This window comes from Oncorhynchus tshawytscha, linkage group LG29, assembly GCF_018296145.1.
Source record: "Oncorhynchus tshawytscha isolate Ot180627B linkage group LG29, Otsh_v2.0, whole genome shotgun sequence".
NCBI classification, from domain to species: domain Eukaryota; kingdom Metazoa; phylum Chordata; class Actinopteri; order Salmoniformes; family Salmonidae; genus Oncorhynchus; species Oncorhynchus tshawytscha.
Window position 1 is genome coordinate 7,138,867 of NC_056457.1, and position 27,737 is coordinate 7,166,603.

The 27,737-nt window shown below is 39.1% G+C and overlaps 2 protein-coding genes across 2 annotated transcripts in view; one reads left to right on the top strand and one right to left on the bottom strand.

Annotated features, from left to right (window-relative positions):
* Positions 1–16,455, bottom strand: part of LOC112227563 (uncharacterized protein C18orf63-like) — a 34,579-nt gene extending 18,124 nt beyond the window's left edge. Inside the window, exons 1-8 of the mRNA XM_042308927.1 lie at positions 16,173–16,455; positions 7,321–7,458; positions 6,914–6,992; positions 4,933–4,989; positions 4,451–4,562; positions 2,773–2,814; positions 516–592; positions 28–134 (exon numbers count right to left, since the gene is read on the bottom strand). Of these exons, the coding sequence (XP_042164861.1) occupies positions 28–134; positions 516–592; positions 2,773–2,814; positions 4,451–4,562; positions 4,933–4,989; positions 6,914–6,992; positions 7,321–7,454 (608 nt within the window). The 5' untranslated portion in view covers positions 7,455–7,458; positions 16,173–16,455. The remainder of the gene's footprint in view (positions 1–27; positions 135–515; positions 593–2,772; positions 2,815–4,450; positions 4,563–4,932; positions 4,990–6,913; positions 6,993–7,320; positions 7,459–16,172) is intronic.
* Positions 16,456–17,077: 622 nt separating this feature from the next.
* On the top strand, positions 17,078–24,961 carry LOC112228021 (cytochrome b5). The gene is made up of 5 exons (XM_024393139.2): positions 17,078–17,381; positions 18,566–18,694; positions 22,357–22,386; positions 22,659–22,693; positions 23,936–24,961. Exons 1-5 carry the CDS (start codon positions 17,247–17,249, stop codon positions 24,018–24,020), a joined length of 414 nt encoding a protein of 137 aa, XP_024248907.1. The 5' UTR covers positions 17,078–17,246; the 3' UTR covers positions 24,021–24,961.
* Positions 24,962–27,737: the final 2,776 nt, after the last annotated feature.

Genomic DNA, 27,737 nt, shown 5'->3' on the forward strand with positions numbered 1-27,737 from the left:
GAAAATAAAATGTTTCAAAGTGCTGACCTTGGCAGAATGTAACACCAGTTGCTGGACATTGAGGTCTGGATAACAGCATCTGGCTGGCTATGGAAGTTCCTCAGGACCATGGGAGGGATGTCAAAGTCTGCCAACTAAAAGTCAACCATACAATCCTTAAAAAGTAAATGTTACGGAGTACAACTAGAGATAACTAATGAGAACAAATGATTATAATGACAACCTGATGAATGGTTAAGGTAGAAATACTTGATGAAGGTGTGTAGTTTGTTAATGTCTGTCTGGCAGTGTGATGCATGGTACAAGATATTGTGTTGGAGGGAAACAATTGCCAGTGAACCTACTTCTGTTTTAGCAGTATTCTATGGAATATCAGGCAGTGAGACAATTGCTTATTTTACTGCAATATTTAACAGATGGCTGTGTGTGTGTGTGTGTGTGTGTGTGTGTGTGTGTGTGTGTGTGTGTGTGTTGTGTGAGTATGTAGGGTTGTTTTGACTGGCTGCTGGGCTCACCCTGATTGGAGGGAGTCGGACAGTGTTGGCCTCCACACTGACACACAGCTGGCTTTCATTGGCACTCAGCTCGATCACTGGCAAAGGAAACATAGAACCTTGTCATTCTGCTGGATTAGAGGCCAGTAAACACTTCATTTTAAAGTGGCCTAAATAACCCAAAATATAATTCAGTATAATTCCATCAAATACATATGATGAGGACTGTACAGTACAGGGGTGAATCCTAACATCTTTCTACTCAAGTAGATTTTTCACTTAGTCATGCCATATCAATGTCAGGTGGAAGTTCATATGTACAGTACAGTCCTGTAGAGTCATCACCATATGTATTTCGACAGTAAAGCTATACTCCAGCAATTTGAATTGGATATCAAATCAAATTTAATTTGTCACATGCGCCGAATACAACAGGTGTAGCCCTTACTGTGAAATGCTTACCTTCAAGCCCTTAACCAACAATGCAGTTCAAGAAATAGAGTTATGAAAATATTTACTAAATAAACGAAAGTAAAAATTTTAATAAAAAGTAACACAATAAAATAACAATAACAAGGCTATATATAGGGGGAACCGGTACCGAGTCAATGTGCGGGGGTACAGGTTAGTCAAGGTAATTAGTACATGTAGGTAGCGGTAAAGTGACTATGCATAGATAATAAACAGCGAGCAGCAGAGTGTAAAAACAAAGGGGGGCGGGGTGTCAATGTAAATAGTCCGGGTGGCTATTTAATTGATTGTTCAGCAGTCTTATGGCTTGGGGGTAGAAGCTGTCAGTATCTGGTGTGACCACCATTTGCCTCATGCAGCGCGACACATTGTCCCACTCATCTTCAATGGCTCTGCAATGTTGCTGGATATTGCCGGTAACTGGATCAAGCTGTCGTACACGTCAATCCAGAGCATCCCAAACATGCTCAATGGGTGACATGTCTGCTGAGTATGCAGGCCATGGAAGAACTTTGTTTCAGAACATTCTCTAGCAATAGCTCTGGTTGACATTCCTGCAGTCAGCATGCTAATTACACGCACCCTCAAAACTTGAGACATCTGTGGCATTGTGTTGTGTGACTAAACTACACATTTTAGAGTGTGCTTTTATTGTCCCCAGCACAAGTTGCACCTGTGTAATGATAATGCTTTAATCATCTTCTTGATATGCCATACCTGTCAGGTCGACGGATTATCTTGGCAAAGGAGGAATGCTCACTAACAGGGATGTAAACAAATCTGTGCACAGAATTTGAGAGAAATACACTTTTTATGCGAATGGAAAATGTCTGGGATCTTTTATTTCAGCTCATGAAACTTGGGATCAACATGTTGTGTTCATATTTTTGTTCAGTGTAATAAGTAGTCTAGCAGTATTTGGTCCCATATCGTGTGAACCCAATGACATCAAGATTGTGACTACAAACTTGTTGGGTGCATTTGCAGTTTGTTTTGGGTGTATTCTTTCCAATAGCAACTGAATGGGGAATGGTATCTGGAGTAATTTTCTTTGTAAATGAGCAGAGATGTTTCTGAACACTTCTAAATTCATCCTGATGTTGCCATAATTCAGATAATTCATGAATGGATCATGAATAATGATGAGTTCAAAAGTTACAGAGGCTACAACAACAGATGCTAACCACTCACCATGACGAAAAACTGAAAAGTTAGCATTTTTTCGGGGGTATCATCTTTGTGCCTCTGTAACTTTCTCACTCATTATCATTATCTCACTCATGATTTTTTTTATTAACATGGCAGCATCCAAAAGAATATAAGAGCGTTTATAGCCATCTTCTATTTTCACAACTCTCAATTAAAAGGTGACATTCTGTACTGTCGCCTCATATGAACTAATTTGATCTCAAATATAAAATGCTGGAGTACACAGACACTTTTTTTTATATTTAGCTTCGCTGTCCAAATACATCGTGAGAACTATTTGAATTTACTTTTTGAATTGACTAAGATTTGTAATTTACTGAGCAATTAACAATAACTCAGAGTTAAGCCTAATGCACTTGGCTAGAGCATCTAGAATTGTCATTATAGCCTTTCCACTATAGGAAACCTTCAACCCAGAGCCATATATAGTATGGTGACCTCTATATCTGTATTTATGGCTCTGCGTATACCACTGTGGTTCGAGAGCTAAAGGTTAAAGGCTTTGAGAAATAGCTTAAACAGCTCAAATAATTTCTAAACCAATGTTGTAAAGGATACTGAAAGTGTAACAGCTGAACATTCACACTCAAACACCTACCAATGGCGTTGAGCTTCCCCGAATCAGCCAGAAAATCCCTCCCTAGAAAGTGAACAAGATCAATAGACATGGTTAAGTAATCAAACCTAGAGTACTACATTGTTGCAGTACAATGTAGTTGGATTAGTACTAGTCATCTATTGATGAGTGCGTGCGTTTCTCTCTATGTGTGTGTATACGCGTGTGTGAGACTTGTGTGTGTGTGTGTCTCTCTGTCTGGGTGTGTGCGCGCGCATGCATATGTGCGTGTCTACGTGTGTGTCATTCTGGCAGCCATGAAAGACTAGATATAAAATAATAAAGTTGGCAAGGAAGGTCGCGTTTAGCACAGAACAAACTCCCAAGTCGAAGGACAGTCTGGCCTTCCCCCGGTCTGTTATCATAAGACCTGGACACGCTTTATGTAAAACATTAAGGTTTTGGAGGACCTCCGATAAATTTTCCAGGCTCTTGAGATGGGAGTCATAAAATAATCATCTTAATTTATTTATAGATTATGGGGGCTGGAGGGTCTGCAAGAGAGGAAACGGCAGTAATGATGCAGCATTAATGATAACATTACTGTAGTTGTCTAAGCAGCGATGTTCTCATAGTCGTAATCTAAATAAGTGCCAGACAGGCTGTTCATGGATCCCATCCATTCAAATAGCGGAATATTTTGGAAGGCAACAAAAGGCAATCCAGGTTAAGTGCAAGTACATTTTCACTTTTTCTCATTTCAGTCAAGGGCAAGAAAACATTTGGGAATAGACAGCGGCCTGTATGTAGGCCCTCATTGTAAATAAGCATTTGTTCTTAACTGACTTGCCTAGTTAAATAAAAGGTTCAATAAAAAAATGAAAATTGTACTAGTCATCTATTGATGAGTGTGTGCGTTTCTCTCTGTGTGTGTTTGTGTGTGTGTGCGTGCGCATGTGTGAGACCTGAGAGTGTCTCTCTCTGTGTGTGTGTGTAGCGCCCTGTGTGAACTCAGAATCAAATACAACCTATCATATCAAATAGGCCCAAGGTGAAGGTAATGGAGGGTGGTGTAACATATTTGCAGAGTCACTACGATTATAGACATGCCTTCTCAACAGGTCTGCGATTAAACAGTGACCTTTGCAACCGCCTAGTGAAATCACTTCCAACTAGAAGCAACATTTCACAAAAGAGGGAAACAATTCAATGTTATCAGGCCCAAGAGAATGGGACCTGTAACAGTTTATTAACTATCCCCTTTTCTTACTTTGTAAATGACAAACGCTTTAATTGGATGATGAGCCATAAAAAAGAGCAAGGGAAAATACCAGGGATTAGGGAGGGGCTTTCAAAAGGGGCTGCAGTTAGGGCCTGCGCTATGGTAAGGGTTAATGTTTTAAAAAAGTGAGACTAGGGTTATGGTTGTGAAAAAGGCTGGAGATATGGGAAGGACTGTGTTTGCACCACTATCAGATTACTAGTCATCTATTGATACCACTGTCAACTTTCTACAGCATGGCCGTTTCTGGGGTTTGTTACTGTGTAAATGTGAAATTCTGTCACCCATGAGCTGTTTAAGCTCTCCTCTCCTAGATAAAACAGACTGGTGATAGGCTAACTACTGTATATCATAATAACTAGCCCATAACAATATTACTAAGTTAAAACAGTACCATTATATTAATTCCATATTCCTTTATACAGTACTAGTACAAACCAGCAATAAGGAACTGTCCGACTTTGTTCCAGTTTGGAGCCAGCCTGCTGGTCAAGGAGTAGGACAGACAGGTCTGCAGAATACCAGGGAGAACCCTCTGAGGAGAGCCCATCTGCCCAAACACAACACAGAGAGACTACATGTAACTTAACTGACTAGACGGGACAGCATCCACCCGTCTATGATACAGCATTCTATATCAGTGATTCTCAACCAGAAGACCTAGTACTGAGCCCTGTGGGGCCTCTGTGAGTTTTCAAGGGGTCACAAGATAAGCAGGGAAAGACCTCTCAAGTAGTAAATAACAGAAGTAAGAACATAATATCTCACATTTATCTCACATTTATTTAAAATGTGGATGTGGATCATGAATGTAAAACTAGCATACATGTAAAAATGTATCTGAATTGGTTTCTAAACTTGGTCAAAATTGCAGAAGTAATGAGTGAAAGTGAATGACAAGTAGGCCAGCCCAAGCTTACCTGCAGACTGTGTCGTTGTACATAAGCTTGTACTATTCCTCTTTTAAAAAAGTGAATCTGTTGGGGAAAAGTTTGAATTCAACAATATGAAACAAACAATTATTTGGTCAAATAAGGGATCATTGACTTTTCTGATAACACACTTCTGAGACACTTGGTTAAAGGGAAGATAGTTAAACAACTGCAACACAGTCAATGATTCACCAGAACTGTGTTTATTTATTTATATTTATTTTACTAGGCAAGTCAGTTAAGAACAAATTCTTATTTTCAATGACAGCCTAGGAACAGTGGGTTAACTGCCTGTTCAGGGGCAGAACGACAGATTTGTACCTTGTCAGCTCAGGGATTTGAACCTGCAACCTTCCGGTTACTAGTCCAACACTCTAACCACTAGGCTACCCTGCTGCCCCAGGCACTACTACTAGCAAATGGAGTGCTGGAGCAGATGCACAATGTAGATAACATGTTTACATGCAGGGGTTAATTAATAATGTGGATTTTCCAGTTAGGAAGTTATTGGTGTTTCACAAATAGAAAACCATTGATTGTTTTTGTTTGAAATTAAGATTCAAATATGGAGAACCTGTTGTTTTTGTAAAGCAGCTCAAACCGTTATACGCAGCTTAAAATGATATTACATTTGGACAAATCTAATATTGTTTTTGTTTTTCTATTATTTTGGCTACAATCCAGAAGGGGTGAAAAAAATGACAGCGCTTGGAATGCAGACCAACTATTTTGGGTTGCATGCAACATGCCTCTGCACGATATGTTTAGGCACGCACACACATACGTTACACTCACTCACACATTTCTAATTTTCTCACACACTATTAACCTGTTTACATCATCCATTCAAACCAGAGAACATATTTCAGCAGATGAATGAATGAATGAATGAAAGAGTACCCTTTTATGTTGCATTATGCTACCCATTCCATGTAAGATTAGTAAACACTACTATTTAATTAGTTACAATGATAAATTAGAGAGAGAAGCCAATTCTGTAATCGTGCAATATGAAACAGGGTAAATCCCTCCTCAAAATCCCAAGAAAATCCAGGGTCGTGTTCATTATGGCATGCAACGGAAACTGCTTTCAAACTTTTTGCAACTGAAATCGACAATGAGCGTTTGTTATAAATCCACACAGTCGTTTCCCATTTCAGTCCATTGTCTTCCATTTGGTGCCTAACCCATATATCTCCCTCTATGGAAAACAAACAATTTCCTATGACTGGAGAGTCGTGACAAAGCCTCCCTTGCGTGCACACCTGGTTGGTGTCATGTTACATGGCATGTGAAGGTGGTGTTTTACTCACTGTGCACTTACATAACCTCCAACAATTGGTAAACAAGCCAGATCAAAGGCTCCAATGACCTGCTTTAGTGCAGTCATTGGTAACCATACTAATGAAAGTGTATGAGACAAAGTATACAGGGGAACTACTGACAATACTGAGTAAAATACATTTCACAGAATTCATAAATGCATGATTTTCAACTAATTGGTTCAAAAAGTGTATCATCTTACTCAAATATATGCAGGAGAAAATGTATTGTGTTGGCTGGTTTCCACAAGTACATTTAGCCAAACATGAACCAGAAGTAAATGATTGTGTAACTTGGTCAGCTGCCTGAATCATTTCTGTGTTCAAATGTGTTAGAAATTGAGTGTTCCGGCAAAAATGAAGTCTTCACCTTCACAAATGGAAACTCACAGCCAAATCACCCCCCCTTTCCGACCTGTGTGAGCACATGAACAAAGCACTCGTGGGCAAGCGGTTTAAGCACCGCCTTCGCCCAATCCTGATATGTCCAAATTACCAAACATGAAAACTGGAGCTCGGACTGCTCGGATATCACACATCCCATTCAGTCCTGGCAGATTCCCTCGGTCTACACTCAGAATCTGCACACGGGAGATTAGTCTGTCTGTTTCGTGGACTATTAAATGTGGACTTGAGTGCACACTTACCGCCATCACCATTGTGATCTCCGAGAAGCACCCCAAAACCGGAGAGGCAATGATGTCTGCATACAATAACAACAGCTCCCTGAAAGTGAATATAGGAAAGTTAATTAAAATGGTCCGCTTATTAACCTGAGAACAGCAACAATGCACTTTAATACAATATAAAAAGTTGATTTTTAAACTAGAGAATAACTCTGCAATCTTTCTGCGCATCCTTTCTGCATCTCAAAAGTTTTTATATTTCATTCAAAAAACAACCTGAGTTTCTTACAGAAAGATAAATACATTACCATTGGGTTAAGAAGAGATTGGGCATTTTGAGGTGTGCATTCCTTTAATTCATTAATCAAAAAATAAGAACCTGTATTTATTCAAGCAACCTCCAAGCAAACTCTGAGCAGCTGTCTCACCTGCATATTTTCACCTGCTTGTTTCTCACTTCTCCATCATCAGACTGCAAGGACAGGGTGACACAGCACAGCTTCCTCAGGTCAGGGAGAATTAGAAAGAACAGGGACTGCTCTCCACCTTCAGTTCCACTCATCCTGCTGAAATGATGAACAATTGCTCTGTTGGCACAGTGTCATACAGTGCCTTGCAAAAGTATTCACCCCCTTGACATTTTTCCTATTTTGTTGCCTTACAACCTGGAATTAAAATAGATTTTTGGGGGTTTGTATCTTTTGATTTACACAACATGCCTACCACTTTGAAGATGCAAAACATTTTTTATTGTGAAACAAACAAGAAATAAGACAAAAAAACTGAAAACAAGAGTGTGCATAACTATTCACCCCCAAAAAGTCAATACTTTGTAGAGCCACCTTTAGCAGCAATTATAGCTGCATGTCTCTTGGGATGTGTCTCTATAAGCTTGGCACATCTAGCTACTGGGATTTTTGCCCATTCTTCAAGGCAAAACTGTTCCATCTCCTTCAAGTTGGATGGGTTCCTGATGGTGTACAGCAATTTTTAAGTCATACCACAGATTCTGAATTGGATTGAGGTTTGGGCTTTGACTACCTCATTCCAAGACATTTAAATGTTTCCCCTTAAAACCTCTTTGGGATAGGCTGGAAGAGAATGTCCCAACTGGCCAATTGCCAGGGAAAATGCAGAGCGCCAGATTCAAATAAAATACTATAAAATTCAAACTTTCATTAAATCACACATGTAAGATACTTAATTAAAGCTGCACTCGTTGTGAATCCAGCCAACATGTCAGATTTAAAAAATGCTTTTCGGCGAAAGCACAAGACGCTATTATCTGATGATAGCACCAGCAGTAAACAAAGGGGTTAGAATATTTCAACACTGCAGGCGCTACACAAAACGCTGAAATAAAATATAAAACATGCATTACCTTTGACGAGCTTCTTTTGTTGGCACTTCAATATGTCCCATAAACATCACAATTGGTCCTTTTGTTCGATTAATTCTGTCCATATGTATCCAAAATGTCCATTTATAAAGCGGGTTTGATCCAGAAAAAAAACAGCTTACAAAAAACGCAACGTCACTACAAAATATTTCAAAAGTTGCCTATAAACTGTGCCAAAATATTTCAAACTACTTTTGTAATACAACTTTAGGTATTTTTAAACGTTAATAATCGATCAAATTGTAGACGGGGCAATCTGTGTTCAATACAGGAATGAAAACAAACCAGCGCTACTTTTCACGTCTTTTGCAACTCACAAAAGTGTTACTCAATTCCTAGTTGGCCTACTTCTTCATTGCACAAAGGAATAACCTCAACCAAATTCCAAAGACTGGTGACATCCAGTGAAAGCGGGAGGAACTGAAAACAGGTTCCTAAGAAATATCCCTTGGCAATGACAACTCAGGGAACAGAGAGAGGGAAAGAAAATCTGAACAGTTAGTCCTCTGGGTTTTGCCTGCTAAATAAGTTCTGGTATACTCACATACATGATTCAAACAGTTTTAGAAACTTCAGAGTGTTTTCTATCCAAATCTATGAATAATATGCATATCTTATATTCTTGGCATGAGTAGCACGAAGTTGAAATTGGGCACGCTATTTATCCAAAAGTGAAAATTCTGCCCCCTAGCCCCAAGAGGATTTATTTTAAACCACTCGAGTGTTGCTTTAGCACTATGCTTAGGGTCATTGTCCTGCTGAAAGGTGAACCTCCGCCCCCGTCTCAAATCTCTGGAAGACCGAAACAGGTTTCCCTCAAGAATTTCCCTGTATTTAGCGCCATCTATCATTCCTTCAATTCTGACCAGTTTCCCAGTCCCTGCCGATGAAAAACATCCCCACAGCATGATGCTACCACCACCATGCTTCACTGTGGGGATAGTATTCTCGGGGTGATGAGAGGTGTTGGGTTTGCCCCAGACATAGCGTTTTCCTTGATGGCCAAAAAGCTCAAATTTAGTCTCATCTGACAAGAGTACCTTCTTCCATATGTTTGGGGAGTCTCCCACATGTCTTTTGGCGAACACCAAACGTGTTTGCTTAATTTTTTCTTTAAGCAATGGCTTTTTTTCTGGCCACTCTTCCGTAAAGCCCAGTTCTGTAGAGTGTATGGCTTAAAGTGTTCCTATGGACAGATACTCCAATCTCAGCTGTGGAGCTTTGCAGCTCATTCAGGGTTACCTTTGGTCTCTTTGTTGCCTCTCTGATTAATGCTCTCCTTGCCTGGTCTGTGAGATTTGGTGGGCGGCCCTCTCTCGGCAGGTTTGTTGTGGTGCCATATTCTTTCAATTTTTTAAATAATGGATTTAATGGTGCTCCGTGAGATGTTCAAAGTTTCTGATATTTTTTTATAACCTAACCCTGATCTTTACTTCTCCACAACTTTGTCCCTGACCTGGGAGAGAACATTTTGCACATTTCAAGCTATTGTGATTTCCGGCAATTCTACACATTTTGTTGTTGCAGCTTTAAAGGACGCCAACAGAGGGCAATGCCAGCCCTATTTCAACGTAATTCCTGTTCTAGAGTGGAAATGTAGAGTAGTCTTCATTATAGCCAGGGGGCAACTAATTTTGCAGCGCATAGTAAAAATACATGAACACATAACAATAAATATACACAAAAACAATATATACAGCAATATGTACACAACTACCAGAAATACTAGCTTATTGGGCAAGCTGTTAGCAGCTGGCATGGAGGAGAGTTTAACCCTATTAGTTTACTTGCTCGTTTAGGTTCCACCTCTGAAGAATGACTTATACACGATACTTATAAAAAAAAATCACAAATTGGGGGTGGGAAGGAACGCAGAGGTGATTTCCAATTGAAGTGGAGAAACATCAACAAATAAGGCACTGATAGCTGTCAGTGTAGCTAACTATGTTAACCTTATCTAGCTAACCTTATCTAGTTGCATTATCTCCAAAGTTTTGGCATTTTCCATAAATTGCGGCCGCAAATCTGCCATAGAAAGAGTAATAAGATGAAGCTCTGGTAATATGGTTAACTATTGAAAGGTTTAGAGACATGCGTTCTTCTACATTGGAATGGACAAGGTGCCACCTTTGGAACAGTAGGCTTCGGAACAGTAGGCTGCTGGCAGGCTTCGGGTGTGGTACAGCAAAACCAAATTTTCCCCTGATCATGGTTCTCACAAGGGATGTGAAATGATAGGTTACAATGACTTTGCTCATGATGCACGTCACAAATGACACCTAACAACACCCTGAGTGAATTGGACTCGAAGCACTAATACAAATGTAACAACAGCACACCAAAATAAGTAAAGAGGTTCCTTGAATTTTCTTTTGCGGGGCCTTTTCATTATAGGACAGACACTTGTGGTTTCTAGATGCACCAACCAAAACAGTGGAGCATGTAGTGAAGCAAAACTTTAGTGGTCAAAATCATTCATCTTGGGGTGACGGGGGAGAGAGAACTCAATCATATCACACAATTATTCAAAAACAAATTTAAAATTAAATACAGACTAGCTCAAAAATAAGTGAAAATTTACAGATTATCCAATGGATTTTAATAATTTCTGGTAAAAAAAAAAAGTGGAGCTGCAAAAACAAGTTTGCTCCCCCTACTTTAATTTGCTCCATGGCTCAGGCGGCCAAGTGGACGAAAGGCTGTTTGGCTCAGCTCAGTAGCGAAGATGAAGAACTTTGCAGCTGTTTCTGATTAATAAACAATACCACGCTGGTGGGTGGTAACGAAACGTTGTCTGAAAAGTATTTGAAAGTCATCTAATAAGGAAACACAGCATTGCCAAGTATTTCCACAAATCTCCCACTTCGGATTTCCCACTTCAAGGCAAATATATCATACTTTGACTAAAACAATGACTTGTTCACTTAAATCGGTGTGCAACATCATGAGTAAGCTCTGGGCATCGTCTTTCAGTTGAAAAAAAGTCAATTTTCCGCTGGTACTTTCAAGCTAATATCCTGCAATTCTACAAATTTTGCCATGAGGCAGAGAGAAAACTTTGCTGTTTTAAATCTTAAATTGCAGCGCATTTATGTTAAAGAAAATCACAATTTTGGGGGAATACAAGTATTGAGTTGAAAAATAGATAACTGGTCAAGTACTGTTGATACCAATATCCCTGTGAGCCTCGAACATAAATTGTAGATTAATAATATGACATTATATTGTATTGAATTACACCCTCTAAACTTATTTTGCTGATCCCTTGGCCAAAATGTGTTTAATCTGTCCTTAGTAATAGTAATATTGATTCAAAAGACGGCGCTGACGGAGAAGAACGACATCTTACGAGTTCCAACCCAACTTTTCTATTTAGTGTTTACCTTAACTTTTTGTATAGAAAGGTCATACTATTATCACATATGACCGCCAAATGACGCCAAATTAACCTGCCTAAATGACTATCGCCCTGTTGCACTCACATCTGTAATTATGAAATGCTTTGAAAGGCTGCACATGACACACATCAACACCATCATCCCAGACACCCTAGACCCACTCCAATTCGCAATACCGCCCCAACAGATCCACAATCTCAATTGCACTTCACACTGCCCTGTCTCACCTTGACAAGAGGGGAAATAACTATGTGAGAATGGTGTTGATAGACTACAGCACAATGTTCAACACCATAGTCTCTACCAAGATCACCACCAAGCTAGGGACCCTGGGACTGAACTAGAGGTCGACCGATTAATCGGAATGGCCGATTAATTAGGGCCAATTTCAGGTTTTCATAACAATCAGAAATCGGTATTTTTGGGGTGCCGATTTTGCAGTTTTTTTCTTCATTTTTTATATACCTTTATTTAACTAGGCTAGTCAGTTAAGAACACATTCTTATCTTCAATGACGGCCTAGGAACGGTGGGTTAACTGCCTTGTTCAGGGGCAGAACGACAGATTTTCACCTTGTCAGCTCAGGGGATCCAATCTTGCAACACTAAGAGTTAACTAGTCCAACGCTATAACCACCTGCCTTTCGTTGCACTCCACGAGGAGACTGCCTATTACGCGAATGCAGTAAGCCAAGTTAAGTTGCTAGCTATCATTAAATGTATCTTATAAAAAACAACCAATCAATCATAATCACTAGTTATAACTACACATGGTTGATGATATTACTAGTTTATCTAGCATGTCCTGTGTTGCATATAATCGATGCAACGCTGGGGGATGATTTAACAAAAGTGCATTTGCGAAAAAAGCACAATCGTTGGACGACTGTACCTAACCATAAACACCAATGCCTTTCTTAAAATCAATACACAGAAGTATATATTTTTTAACCTGCATATTTAGCTAAAAGAAATCCAGGTTAGCAGGCAGTATTAACCAGGTGAAATTGTGTCACTTCTCTTGCACGCAGAGTCAGGGTATATGCAACAGTTTGGGCAGCCTGGCTCATTGCGAACTAATTTGCCAGAATTGTACATAATTATGACATAACATTGAAGGTTGTGCAATGTAACAAGAATATTTAGACTTAGGGATGCCACCCGTTAGATAAAATACCGAACGGTTCCGTATTTCACTGAAATAATAAACGTTTTGTTTTCGAAATGATAGTTTCCGTATTCGACCATATTAATGACCAAAGGCTCATAGTTCTGTGTGTTATTATGTTATAACTAAGTCTATGATTTGATAGAGCAGTCTGACTGAGCGATGGTAGGCAGCAGCAGGCTCGTAAGTATTCATTCAAACAGCACTTTCGTGCGTTTTGCCAGCAGCTCTTTGCAAGCACAGCGCTGTTTATGACTTCAAGCCTATCAGCCTATTGGCTGGTGTAACCGATGTGAAATGGCTAGCTAGTTAGCGGGGTGCGCACTAATAGCGGTTCAAACGTCACTCGCTCTGAGACTTGGAGTGGTTGTTCCCCTTGCTCTGCATGGGTAACGCTGCTTCGAGTGTGGCTGTTGTCGATGTGTTCCTGGTTCGAGCCCAGGTAGGGGCAAGGAGAGGGACGGAAGCTATACTGTTACACTGGCAATACTATAGTGCCTATAAGAACATCCAATAGTCAAAGGTATATGAAATACAAATGGTATAGAGAGAAATAGTCCTATAAATACTATATTAACTACAACCTAAAACCTCTTACCTTGGAATATTGAAGTCTCATGTTAAAAGGAACCACCAACTTTCATATGTTCTCATGTTCTGAGCAAGGAACTCAAACTTTAGCTTTTTTACATGGCACATATTGCACTATTACTTCTCCAACACTTTGTTTTTGCATTATTTAAACCAAATTGAACATGTTTCATTATTTATTTGAGGCTAAATTGATTTTTATTCATGTATTATATTAAGTTAAAATAAGTGTTCTTTCAGTATTGTTGTAATTGTCATTATTACAAATAAATAAATAAAAATCGGCCGATTAATCTGTATCTGCATTTTTTGGTCCTCCAATAATCGGTATCGGCGTTGAAAAATCATAATCGGTCTACCTCTAGACTGACCACCTCTGTCTGCAACTGGATCTGAGACAGCTTCTACCCCCAAGCCATAAGACCACTAAATAGCTGTAAGACTGCTAAATGGTCAATTAATGGTTACCAGAACTATTTCTACTGACCCTATCTTGCACTGACCCGACGAACACTCACTAGACAATGTATAAACACTATATACACACTCACACACACACACACACACACTATACTGTACATTGACACTGCCACACAAAACCCGACACAACACAAACACACACACATACACACACTTTTATACTAATCATTTGCGGCTGCTACTCTGTTCTTTATTTTACACTTATTATTATCTATCCTGATGACTATTCACTTTACCCTGCCTTAATGTACATACAGTGCATTCGGTAAGTATTCAGACACCTTGACTTTTTCCACATTTTGTTACGTTACAGCCTTATTCTAAAATGGATTAAATAAAAATGATCATCATCAATCTACACACAATACCCCATAATGACTAAGCGAAAACAGGTTTTTAGAATTATATATATATTTTTATAGTGCCTTCATAAAGTTTTCACACCCCTTGATTTTTTTCTACATTTTGGATTTAATTGTCATTTTTTTGTGAACGATCTACACAAAATAATCTGTAATGCAAAGTGGAACAAAAATTATAATATTTGTCAAAAAAATTATGAAAAATAAAACACTAATATATCTTGATTAGATATGTATTCAACCCTGAGTTAATACATTTTAGAATCACCTTTGCAGCAATTACAACTGTGACTATTCTGGGTAAGTCTCTAAGAGTTTTCCATACCTGGATTGTGCAACATTTGCCCATTATGCTTTTCAAAATTCGTCAAGCTCTGTCAAATTGATTGTTGATCATTGATAGACAACCATTTTCAGGTCTTGCCATTGATTTTCAAGTAGATTTAAGTCAAAACTGTAACTCGGACACTCAGTAGGTAAGAAACTCCAGTGTAAATTTGGCCTTGTGTTTTAGGTTATTGTCCTGCTAAAGGGTGAATTAATCTCCCAGGGTCTGGTGGAAAGCAGTCTGAACCAAGTTTTCCTCTAGGATTTTGATTGTGCTGAGCTATATTGCATTTATTTTTTATCCTGAAAAACTCCCCAGTCCTAAACGGTTAAAAGCATACCCATGAAAAGCATACCCATATCATGATGCAGCCACCACCATGCTTGAAAATATGAAGAGTGGTACTGTCCTCAGTGTTGTATTGTATTTGCCCCAAACATAACACTTTGTATTCAAGACAAAAAGTTAATTGCTTTGACACATTTTTTACAGTATTACTTTAGTGTCTTATTCCAAACAGGATGCATGTTTTGGAATATTTGTATTTTGTACAGGTTTCTTTCTTTTCACTCTGTCAATTAGGTTAGTATTGTGGAGTAACTACAATGTTGTTGATCCATTACTCATTTTTATCCTATCACACCATTGAACTCTGTAGCTGTTTTAAAGTCACCATTGGCCTCATTGTGAAATCCCTTAGCGGCTTCCGTCCTCTCTGGCAACTGAGTTAGGAAGGACACCTGTATTTTTGTAGTGACTGGGTGTATTAATACACCATCCAAAGTGTAATTAATAACTTCACCATGCTCAAAGGGATAAGCTTTTTTTTGACTGAGGGACATTACAGATATTGTACAGTTGGGGGTACTGAAAATGAGGTTAAACACTATTATTCCATACAGTGAGTCCATGCAACTTATTATGTAACTCATTTAGCAGATTTTTACTCCTTAACTTATTTAGGCTTGACATAACAAATACTTATTGACTCAAGACATTTAACATTTTCATTTTGAATTAATTTGTTTTAAAAAAAGAATGAAAAACTGTATTCCACTTTGACATTATGAGGTATTGTGTGTAGCCCAGCGCCAAAACCAATCGTAATGTAATCGTAATAATTTTAAATTCAGGCTGTAACACAACAAAATGTGTAAAATAGTAAAGGTGTGTAAATAACTTACTTTCTGAAGGCACAGTATTTACCTAAACTACCTCGTACCTCTGCACATTGATCTGGTACTGGTACTCCCTGTATAATATATAGCTCCATTATTGTGTAATTAATTCCATTCCTGTTGTGTTACTATTTTATTTTTATTTTTACTCTGCATCCTTGGGAAAGGTTCAAAGCAAGGATTTCACAGTAAAGTCTACACCAGCTGTATTCGGTGCATGTGACAAAAAAGGACCCACTGCACTGCAGTACCTCCACAGACCACTTTGAGAAGTCCTGTTGTGGAGAACACAATCATGAGCTTTGGAAAACTTTCACCATCATTGTAGAGTTGAACAATACAACTTAGCTAGGTATCTCCCAACAATGATAACTCACCTGCAGAACAGTTGTGTCACAGATACGTTATTGGGTGGAACTGGATTCTGTACCTAGCTAGCTACCGTTAGCTAGCTACCTTTATTTAGTAACCTTGTCCTCTTCTTTGACTAGCTAGCTAAATAACTGACCTGGGTAGGCTACACAAGTCTATAAGCAAGAACACTATCTGGCTTGACTGGCTAACAATATTTTACAATTGTATGACCGCTAACTAGCTAAGCTACCAACGAAAATATCAGAAAGCATCAGAAATTCGAAATAGCCAACTCTTCGTGGCACATTCAAGTTGCTCATTCTGGCGGGAAAACCATCGCGTGCAACCCGAACCATGCTCTGTCTGCATCATGTTATCATCAGTCATCACAAAAGAGTACTCTGCTGCACAATGTTTCATCAAGTGTGTGGTTGCAATGTTTAAAGTCAAAATTGTTATCAGTGCATAGTTCCCTAGGTTATCTAGCCGATGTATAATCAATAGCATTCACTGTAGCCCATACATAACGCATATACGTTTTTCTTTTTGTTGTTTCTGTATTTATTGATTTACATTAGACTAAGCGAAAGAGTCGCCTAAACAGCATTTCGTTTAACAGGCTTGCACACAGTAGGAAAGGACAATGCCTTTTTGCACTTCACATTGTTATTTTGTTGCATTTTTTTTGTGGCAACATTCCTGGTTTGAAGCAATTTACATACACAACGCACAGGTAGAAATGCATGCTCATGTTATTGCGTGAGAGATAGGTTTATCCGGATGAACTTTTGTCAACTTTAGCCGAGTCACCCTGCGTGCTATTTTGTCAGGGACAGACTGACATGGAGTACACCAATAAGAGCGCCTCAGAATGAAAAGGAAATATTAAAATAACCAATCACCGCATTCATGGGCAAGTCTGGGGGAGCTTCCTGGTGCGTGCCAGGAATTACATAGAAATCTCTGAACTCACTTTGTCATCTAGACTAAATGTCGTTACCTGTGTACTTGTGCATAGTCACTGCATCGAATGATTTGTAAGATTGGAACATAATTTTTTCCTGGATTCACATTAGGTGTATTTATTGAAAATATAAATGGAGGATAAAGGGGAGAACGGACAAACTGTAAAATACTACCGACTGTCAGAAATCGAGGAACAGAATACGTTCAAGAGTACATGGATTATAATCAACTTTAACGTCTACGATGTCACCAAATTTCTGGAAGAGGTGAGAAAGTTAGGCTACACGAATGGTTCATATTATAGCCCATCAAATGTTACTTGATTTAGGCTAATGTCCATATGGCAACAGTCAACTAAACCAGTGTTTCTCAAGCCTAGGACCAGGATTGAGAAACACTGGCCAGTTTTTCTCAGCAATTAATTTCATATAGGCCTACGATTGTGTAAACATCACATACATATTGTTTTTATGTGAGGATAGTAACGTCACATTGTAGCATAAATAACTATCGGACCATTCTCTAGCAATCAAACTTGCTGAGGGTTTGTAGCATTTTGGTTACCGGTAGCCAGCAGATTAAGACCCTACCATTACGCTTGTTTACACTGAGCTGCACTGGGGTCGGAACGCAATCACTGTTACATTAAGACGCTGTGGAGCCAGCGCTGGATGTGGGTCGTAAAACGTACCTCAATGCAGGCATGGGATGTGCCACTGTACTCCAAATTGTACCGTTATCCACACTGATACATTGAGAAGATTTAAATACTGCTAGTTGTCCCAGAAAACTGCCCTTTTTGTCCTCATGCTAACTAGCAGTAGCCACATGGAATGGCACTTGCAGTGAACAACAAAGGAGCTGATTAGCTGACACTGCCATTCCTAAATGGCTACTTGTAGCTAGCATGAGGACGAAAAGGTGTTTCCAGGAAAACTAACAGTATTTCAATCTTCCCTGTGTATAACATTTTAAGTATTTCACAGATTAAATGTCTAGGATTATAGGGTTTCCAAATGGACTGTTATAAAATTGGTTCATAGCACATTGCCATAATCAACTAAATTTACACAAATATGATTGGTCTAAGTCAGCTGTATGGTTTTAAGAAGGTATCTTAAAAACAGTTTATAGTGGAATGTGGGGAATCCTTATTTAGCCCAATGACACGCAGTCAATAGGTCAAGCATGACAAATCTTACTGTTCCATTATTAAATATTTGAACCTGTTATACAGTCTCCAAATGTAGGTGAGTGTTCTAGACTTTTTATGTTTCTGTATTATGCAAAAAATACTATGTTTACATTATTGCTTCCGGTCCTCTCTTTTCCCAATTGTCCATTTAGCTACAGTTTAACATTAGCATGGTTGAGAATTAAACAGTGATATGCCCTCAATAAGCCTAAATTGCTTGAAAAGAACTACTCTGACATGTACAGTATATTACAGCACCCAGGTGGAGAGGAGGTCTTGAGGGAACAGGCGGGCGGCGATGCCACGGAGAGCTTTGAAGACGTCGGGCACTCATCGGATGCCAAGGAGATGGCTGCCAACATGGTCATTGGAGAACTGCATCCAGTAAGCACTCTTCATGTTTCAAATATGCCTTTAAAAAAGCTTTACCTAACTTTTGTCTCTGGCAATCAGAAACGGGGGTTCTACCGAGTGTTATTGTAGTATCCCAAAACCCCATAATATGGTGTTATTTGGTCATGGGGAAGAGAGGTATGTTTAGGGTACTACAGTGTAAATGCTCTAATTTGACATTACTACAGTATACTAACAACCTGTATACAAAACTCTTTTTAGCACTTGCGGTACTGGTTACACTATTATTCAACTGGTAGTGTTTGTCTTAATGAATTCCAAAAGTAATTCATAGGTTGTTATTGTTTCTAAGTAAGTACCCGTAATCTTCTTTACCGTAAAATTAAGTTGTATAGGTTTCAGAGTTAGCAGGCAAATTCTTCTCTCTTTTGAGGCATGAGACTGGATTGTTAGAGTACAATATGGTGTTGTGGTTGTGTTGTCTGCCCTGTTGTGTTCATTGAATATAAGCATACTGACATTGGCTATCCTTCCATTCTCTATTTGTCATATTGATTGAAGGCATATGACCAAGATGTTGTGTACCAAGACGTTTCAGTGGTCCCATTGTCCTGCTATGGCAATGATATGGAAGAGACCTCTTAATTTTCATTTGGTATATTTGTTGAATAATGAATCATTCTGGTTTCAGTTGGCTGATGTGACACTCAATAGCTCTACATTTTGTCTGTTTTTGTGAACTGCTTTGCTGCAGTGTATAGAAATAATTTAGTTCTCAACCTTCATCAGGGTTGCAAAGGGTCTGAACTTTTCTGTACATTTCCTGAATTTCTCCGGAAATTTTCCTTGGTAAGTTAAGACCCGGGAATTTTGCTTAAATTCATCCAAAAAGTTAGCTTATAACCGTGAACCTTTTTTATGGGATTTACATAAGGCAATTCTATGTCTTGTTGCATATTTTGGTTAAACAATCCCCAATTCAATGGAATTGCAAACCTCTGCATGCACAGTACATTCTTCCATCACATGTACAGCTGATTCTCAAGATCTTGCACACTAATGAGATGCTATTGAGCCCACACTAGACACTGTGTGAGCCAAGGACTACATGTTTTCTGGTAAGTTTTGATTACAATACTAGGTGGGGTGGAAACATTTTATATATTACATACATGATTTTTTGTTAACTATTAAATAGTGGCCTACAGTAAAGTGTGTTTAAATCATTTCTAACTTGTTAACAATTTCTGCTAGTTAGTTTTCGCTACCATGTGGGTTTTAGCTTGCTTGAGCCTGCTAACTGATGAGTGTTAATTCACCTGTTTCCATACATGTTTCATTTTAAAACATTTATCTTACGAAGGAGTTGTTTAATCTAACTGCTTAATTATCTGTACATGGAATTCTATATATCATTTTTTGACTTCTTCTTCTAATCTTTACAGGAAAATGCCAAGCACTATCTGATGTGTGGAGACATTTCACTGCAGCTAATGTAGAAGGAAAAGCTGTGTACATTTGCAAATACTTTGCCAAATCATATGTGAAGAATTCAACAAAGATGCAGAATCATCTGGCCAAGTGCATAAAGTTCCCTCAGCGCTCACAACAAGCAACCTCAACTTCTATTCGAGGTGAAAATGATGAATCAGACACCTTATCGATAGCAACAGCTCATGGTCCTCCTGGAATCAGAGGAAGGAACGTAGTCAGAGAAATGCTGATTAATGTCTGGTTCACCTCTGATGCTCATAGTCAATGTGCATTAGAAGAGATTTCTGAATGTTCTTTGCCCAGCGTACACCCCTCCAACCAGACATGCTTTATCTACTAATTTGCTGGATGCAGAGTTCAAGTGAAGGTTAAGCAAATCATAGAGAAAACAGAATGTATTGCAATAATTTCTGATGGGTAGTTGAAGGTTCGTGGGTAAGGAATAATTAACTACATCATCTCCACCTATCAACCAGTATTCTACAAGAGCACAAACACAAGGGACAACAGACACACCAGTCTCTACTTTGCAGATGAGCTGAAGGCAGTCAATGACCTTGGAACACAGAAGGATTTGCACTGGTGACAGACTGCTACGAACATGAAGGCTACTTGGTCTAAAGTGGAGGAGTCCTACCCTCACATCACACCCATTGGCTGTGCTGCTCATGCATTGAATCTGCTCCTCAAAGGCATCATGGCACTGAAAACAATGGATACACTCTACAAGAGAGCCAAGGAAATGGTTAGGTATGTGAAGAGTCATCAAGTTATAGCAGCAATCTACCTCACCAAGCAAAGTGAAAATAATAAGAGCACCACATTGAAGCTGCCCAACAACACCCGTTGGGGTGGTGTTGTCATCATGTTTGACAGTCTCCTGGAGGGGAAGGAGTCTCTCCAAGAAATGGCCATATGACAGTCTGCCAATATAGACAGCCCCATCAAGAGGATCCTCCTGGATGATGTATTTTGGGAGAGAGTGGTAAGCAGCTTGAAACCTATAGCAGTAGCCATTGCACAGATTGAGGGAGACAATGCCATCCTGTCTGATGTTCAGACCCTGCTTGCAGATGTAAGAGAATAAATCCATACTGCCCTACCCACTTCACTGTTTCTCCAAGCAGAGGAAACTGCATTTCTGAAATACATCAAAAAGCATGAAGACCTCTGCCTGAAGCCCATACACACCGCAGCGTACATGTTTGGACCCCAAGTATGCTGGCATACTTGTCTGGTGCATCCTGTCTGGTGCGGAGATAATCACTACCGTGTCTGGCCACCTTGGCCTGAATGAGGGCAAGGTTCTTGGCAGTCTTTGGGATGGAGATGCAATATGGCAGTCGTGCCAACATATCTCATCAGCCACCTGGTGGAAGGGACTTTGTGGATCTGAGGTTCTTTCCCCTGTTGCCTCCATCATCCTCCAAATCCCACCAACATCAGCCGCCTCAGAACACAACTGGTCCTTGTTTTGGAACACACACACCAAAGCACGCAACAGGCTGACCAATACAAGGGTTGAAAACTTGGTGGCCATCTGGGCAAACTTGAGGCTTTTTGAGCCTGACAATGACCCATCCTCAACAAGGTTGGAAAGTGACAGTGAAGATGAGGCCTCAGAGTCTGATGTTCAAGAGGTGGACATTGAGGAGGTCCAGGGAGAAGACATGGAAACCTGAGAGGAAGACAACCAAAGCTTTTGTTTCTAGACTATCATTTTACAGATGTATGTTGAAAATGTTTTTGGGAGATGCTATGGATGATTGGGGATCATTCAATATTTCCTTTCTTTTGTTGTTCAGTGAAGTCATTCCATGTGAAGAGTCAACTCATTTAATTAAAGTTAAATTCCTAACTAAATTGTTTTGTTTTTTATTTCTATTGGAAGGATTTAATTATTTGCAATTATGTTGACTTATGATAAGGTAAAATGTTTATGTTTCTGTCTCCATATGATTTGGTAAATATATCCCATGCAAAACAATCTACATTTAAATGGTATTAATATTAATTTGCATATATTCCCACAGAAAATTTCCACCTCCGAATATTCTCCAAAATGTACAACCCTAGCCTTCATCCACATCTAGTGTAATCTAAAGGGGAAGGATGGCCTGGTCTTAATTCTTTTATGCCTGCCAACTCATAGCATAATAAACAACCTCTCCCTCTCTTCCTTCCTCTCTCTTGTGTAGGATGATCGGCCAAAGATGGCCAAACCTTCAGTAAGTTAAACAACGATCTCAAATGTGAAAAGTTACACTACTCAAATTTAAGCACACATAGTAAGGCGTGACCATATGTTTTTGATCCGATGATAATAAGTCACTAACATTTCGATGGCAAGCTGCCTTCATCCAGGTTTATTTTGAAAACTGTAGTTCACATGTACAGTACATATAAAACAATATAATGAATCATAAAGATAGGTTTACTCAAAGATAGAGATATCCATGTAAAGATTTGTGAGGTCTTACAGACTTTCCTTTTCTAACAGGTGTCACTTGCCACCACAATCGAGGAAACCTCAAGGTATGTAGGCACCCCTGATGCCATTTTCATATTCTTGGTTTTGAATCAGGTTGAAACAAAACTGATTAAAATCAGAATTTATTTGAGCAAGTTTGCATCTGCATGAGCTATGGATATTTTCTACATTGTAGAATTAAAGTGAAGACATCAAAACTATAAAATAACACATGGAATCATGTAGTAACCAAAAACGTGTTAAACAAGATTTTAGATTCTTCAGAGTAGCCACCCAATGCCTTGACAACTGCTTTGCACACTCTTGGCATTCTCTCAACCAGCTTCATGAGGTAGTCACCTGGAATGCATTTCAATTAACAGGTGTGCCTTGTTAATTTGTGGGTTTGATGCATTTGAGCCAATCAGTTGTGTTGTGACAAGGTAGGAGGGGTATACAAAAGATAACCCAATTTGGTAAAATACCAAGTCCATATTATGGCAAGAACAGCTCAAATAAGCAAAGAGAAACAACAGTCCATCAATACTTTAAGACATGAAGGTCAGTCAATCCGGGAAAATTAAAAGAACTTTGAAAGTTTTTTCCAGTGCAGTCGTAAAAACCATCAAGCGCTATGATGAAACTGGCTCTCATGAGGACCGCCACAGGATAGGAAGACCCATAGTTACCTTTGCTGCAGAGGATAAGTTCATTAGAGTTACCAGCCTCAGAAATTGCAGCCAAAATAAATGCTTCACAGATTTCAAGTAACAGGCACATGTCAACATCAACTGTTCAGAGGAGACTGTGTGAATCAGGCCTTCATGGTCAAATTTCTGCAAAGAAACCACTACAAAAGGGCACCAATAAGAAGAAGAGACTTGCTTAGGTCAAGAAACATGAGCAATGGACATTAGACCGGTTGAAATGTATCCTTTGGTCTGATGAGTCCAAATGTGAGAACTTCAAGACTGTTGGAAAAGCATTTATTATGAAGCTGGTTGAGAGAATGCTACTTTGAAGAATCTAAAATTCAAAACATACTTTTTTTTTGGTCCATACATGATTCCATGTGTCATTTCATAGTTTTGATGTCTTCACTATTATTCTACAACGTAGAATACATTGAGTGTGGACAAACTTTTGACTGATTCAGAAATTTTATGGGATGATTTTTCAAGTGCAGGTTGGCAGAACTATTGTTTACTATTCTATGACATTAATGTTCATCATTTTTGTACCGTTTCAGCAGTCCGTTTTACTGATGTACTGTATCTGAGTTCTTGTTCTTCCTCTACCCTCAACAGTTTTTGGACAAACTGGTTGATCCCCTGTTTGGCCGCGGCAGTTATCACAGTTATGTACCGCATGTACACGTCCGTGGAGCAGTGACCGTGCCACCGGTCCATCACCTTTGCCAATCAAATGTAAATCACAATCACTGGCTACAAAATGACCGCTACAGAGTCTGCATTTGACCCCTGAGAAACCACTGCTAGTTTTGGGGGGATTTGCACAGCTAATATGCAGCATTGCAATATCCATGATTCATTTAATGTTTTTCATCCAATCACTCGGCATCATGATAATGAAGGCATATACTTTTGTTATTGTGTTAATCTTATTTTTCCTCTCCTGATTTACATATTGATATTTTAGACAGATTAACATGAATGTATTCAGAATGTAAAATTGTTATGTTATTGTAATATCTTACGATTCACTATTACTCGAACGTACTGTAATAACCCTGCGATTGAATCTGAAAATTGCAGTTTAGCTTAAAAGAGCAGGCTACATCTTACCTGTGCATAGCTAGACTGAATTTACCTTCATTTTGGAACGGAACTAATGAGTCTGCAGCTCAACCCCACTGCCATTTAAATTCAAAGGCTCAGATTACATAATATTTTGCATTAGCTGTCTTGTTTTATTCAATATGCATATAGCAAGAGACATGCGTTAAATTGCACAATGTATGTCAGTAGAGTACTGTGTGCATAATATATGCTATAAAGAGTGAATGAGTTCAATATGCAAAACTGTAGACCCAATGGTCCCACATTTCTGGTGCCATTGGTATCAACATTCCATAGACCAAGTAGGCCAAAAGCTTGCATTGTGCAACAACTAAGAGGGGATTAAGTTGACCCCATGTGACTTCCCTTGAACCATACAATGTGTTTTTTGACATGGAAAATATCCTGGTTGTCCCTACTTGCTGCTAATGTGTGTAAGAAGCTCACCACTGAATTTTCTAATCGACAGTCCAATCAAATGTAATTGTACAGCGGCCATTTTAGTTTTTTTCAATAAAATGATTAATAAAAGTGTTACAGTTGTCTAATTTTACCATAAACAATTGTGCAGTGGTACACAGTGGATATTAAACCATCAAAGTATGCTAATTTGTCACATGCCTAACTTTATCACACTGATTAAATATTCTTTTTGCAAAACCAACCTCTGTGCAGGCTCATTATACTGTTAAGTTTGTACTTGTAGATTGTGATAGAGCACCATCTACTGGATAAAAAGTTGCTGTGATGAGAAAAGTTTTATTATAGAGTCAACACCTAGGATTTTGCTTGTCATCAGGAAATCTTTGGTTGTTCACGCAATCTCACTTGTGTCAGTGGTTGTAATAGCTAATACAGCTTTTTTGAATGTGTTTTATATATATTTTTGCTTTATGGAGATAGTGATAGGCCTAGATTTGAATAAGGGGGACACCGAGAGAGAGAGAGAGGTACAACTTTTCACTTTCATAGTCTGGATGAAACATTAACCTAAGAAGTACTGACAAACATTGAAGCACTTGATATAATCTACACAGAGACACAAAATAGGCCACAAAATAACAGTACGTACTAGATGCCGTTGATGTTAACAGATATTCCCACTTGCTTGAACAAATATGGTGAGGAAATCTAACCAAATCTTAACCAAATGTCGTAGGTATGATGTGCGTGCAGCTGACCTCTATTGATTTTGTTAGCGGTTTTGTCTACTGTGACGCAACTGGAACTAAAGTAGGCTATCACTTATGCAATTGTGTTGTTTTGCTGGCTTAAATAACAGCCATGATCTTTTATCAGAGTAAAAACAATTGGTAACACTTAATTTTAAGGGGTACTTATTACAGTGTAATTACATATGTAATTACACTAACAAGTATTGTAGTTAACTGTAATAACTCATATTCACACTTTAATAACGACAGGTAACTGGTTGTAATTGCAGTCTGTAATTACAGAGGTGTTCTTGTTACAAATGGGCACATTTCCACTAAATCCACCAATTTTAGTTTATTCTAAGCTGCATCCGATTCACTCTTGTGAACAGATGGGCTGGGTATCTGAGATTGCAAAGATTGGAGGCTCAATAGGCTCTAATTGGATCCCCAGACAGATTCATGTAAGATTATCCCTGTTTCGTTCCGTTTGCTTCTGTTTAAGAAACATTTTTCAACAGAATTGGTGGAATTAATACACCCCTGATCACAAGCAAACAGGTCACTTTCATAGCAGCCACATAAAAACAGTGTGATCACTTTGCTCGTTGTATATATATACAGTGGGGCAAAAAAGTATTTAGTCAGCCACCAATTGTGCAAGTTCTCCCACTTAAAAAAGATGAGAGAGGAGAAGAAAAAAAAAATCCAGAAAATCACATTGTAGGATTTTTTATTAATTTATTTGCAAATTATGGTGGAAAATAAGTATTTGGTCAATAATCAAAGTTTATCTCAATACTTTGTTATATACCCTTTGTTGGCAATGACAGAGGTCAAACGTTTTCTGTAAGTCTTCACAAGGTTTTCACACACTGTTGCTGGTATTTTGGCCCATTCCTCCATGCAGATCTCCTCTAGAGCAGTGATGTTTTGGGGCTGTTGCTGGGCAACACGGACTTTCAACTCCCTCCAAAGATTTTCTATGGGGTTGAGATATGGAGACTGGCTAGGCCACTCCAGGACCTTGAAATGCTTCTTACGAAGCCAATCCTTCTTTGCCCGGGTGGTGTGTTTGGGATCATTGTCATGCTGAAAGACCCAGCCACGTTTCATCTTCAATGCCCTTGCTGATGGAAGGCGGGTTTTCACTCAAAATCTCACGATACATGGCCCCATTCATTCATTCCTTTACACGGATCAGTCGTCCAGGTCCCTTTGCAGAAAAACAGCCCCAAAGCATGATGTTTCCACCCCCATGCTTCACAGTAGGTATGGTGTTCATTGGATACAACTCAGCTTTCTTTGTCCTCCAAACACGACAAGGTGAGTTTTTACCAAAAAGTTATATTTTGGTTTCATCTGACCATATGACATTCTCCCAATCTTCTTCTGGATCATCCAAATGCTCTCTAGCAAACTTCAGACGGGCCTGGACATGTACTGGCTTAAGCAGGGGGGCACGTCTGGCAATGCAGGATTTGAGTCCCTGGCGGCGTAGTGTGTTAGTGATGGTAGGCTTTGTTACTTTGGTCCCAGCTCTCTGCAGGTCATTCACTAGGTCCCCCCGTGTGGTTCTGGGATTTTTGCTCACCATTCTTGTGATAATTTTGACCCCACAGGGTGAGATCTTGCGTGGAGCCCCAGATCGAGGGAGATTATCAGTGGTCTTGTATGTCTTCCATTTCCTAATAATTGCTCCCACAGTTGATTTCTTCAAACCAAGCTGCTTACCTATTGCAGATTCAGTCTTCCCAGCCTGGTGCAGGTCTACAATTTTCTTTCTGGTGTCCTTTGACAGCTCTTTGGTCTTGGCCATAGTGGAGTTTGGAGTGTGACTGTTTGAGGTTGTGGACAGGTGTCTTTTATACTGATAACAAGTTCAAACAGGTGCCATTAATACAAGTAACGAGTGGAGGACAGAGGAGCCTCTTAATTCTTTTTACTCATTTTGTCTGTCATAGTTGAAGTGTACCTATGATGAAAATTACAGGCCTCTCTCATCCTTTTAAGTGGGAGAACTTGCACAATTGGTGGCTGACTAAATACTTTTTTGCCCCACTGTAATTCCTTCTCGCAACTATATGTGCTCTCCTCCTCTCACCTTTTCCCTTCGCTTGTGGACTTCAGTGCACAACACATCAGCTGTCACATCA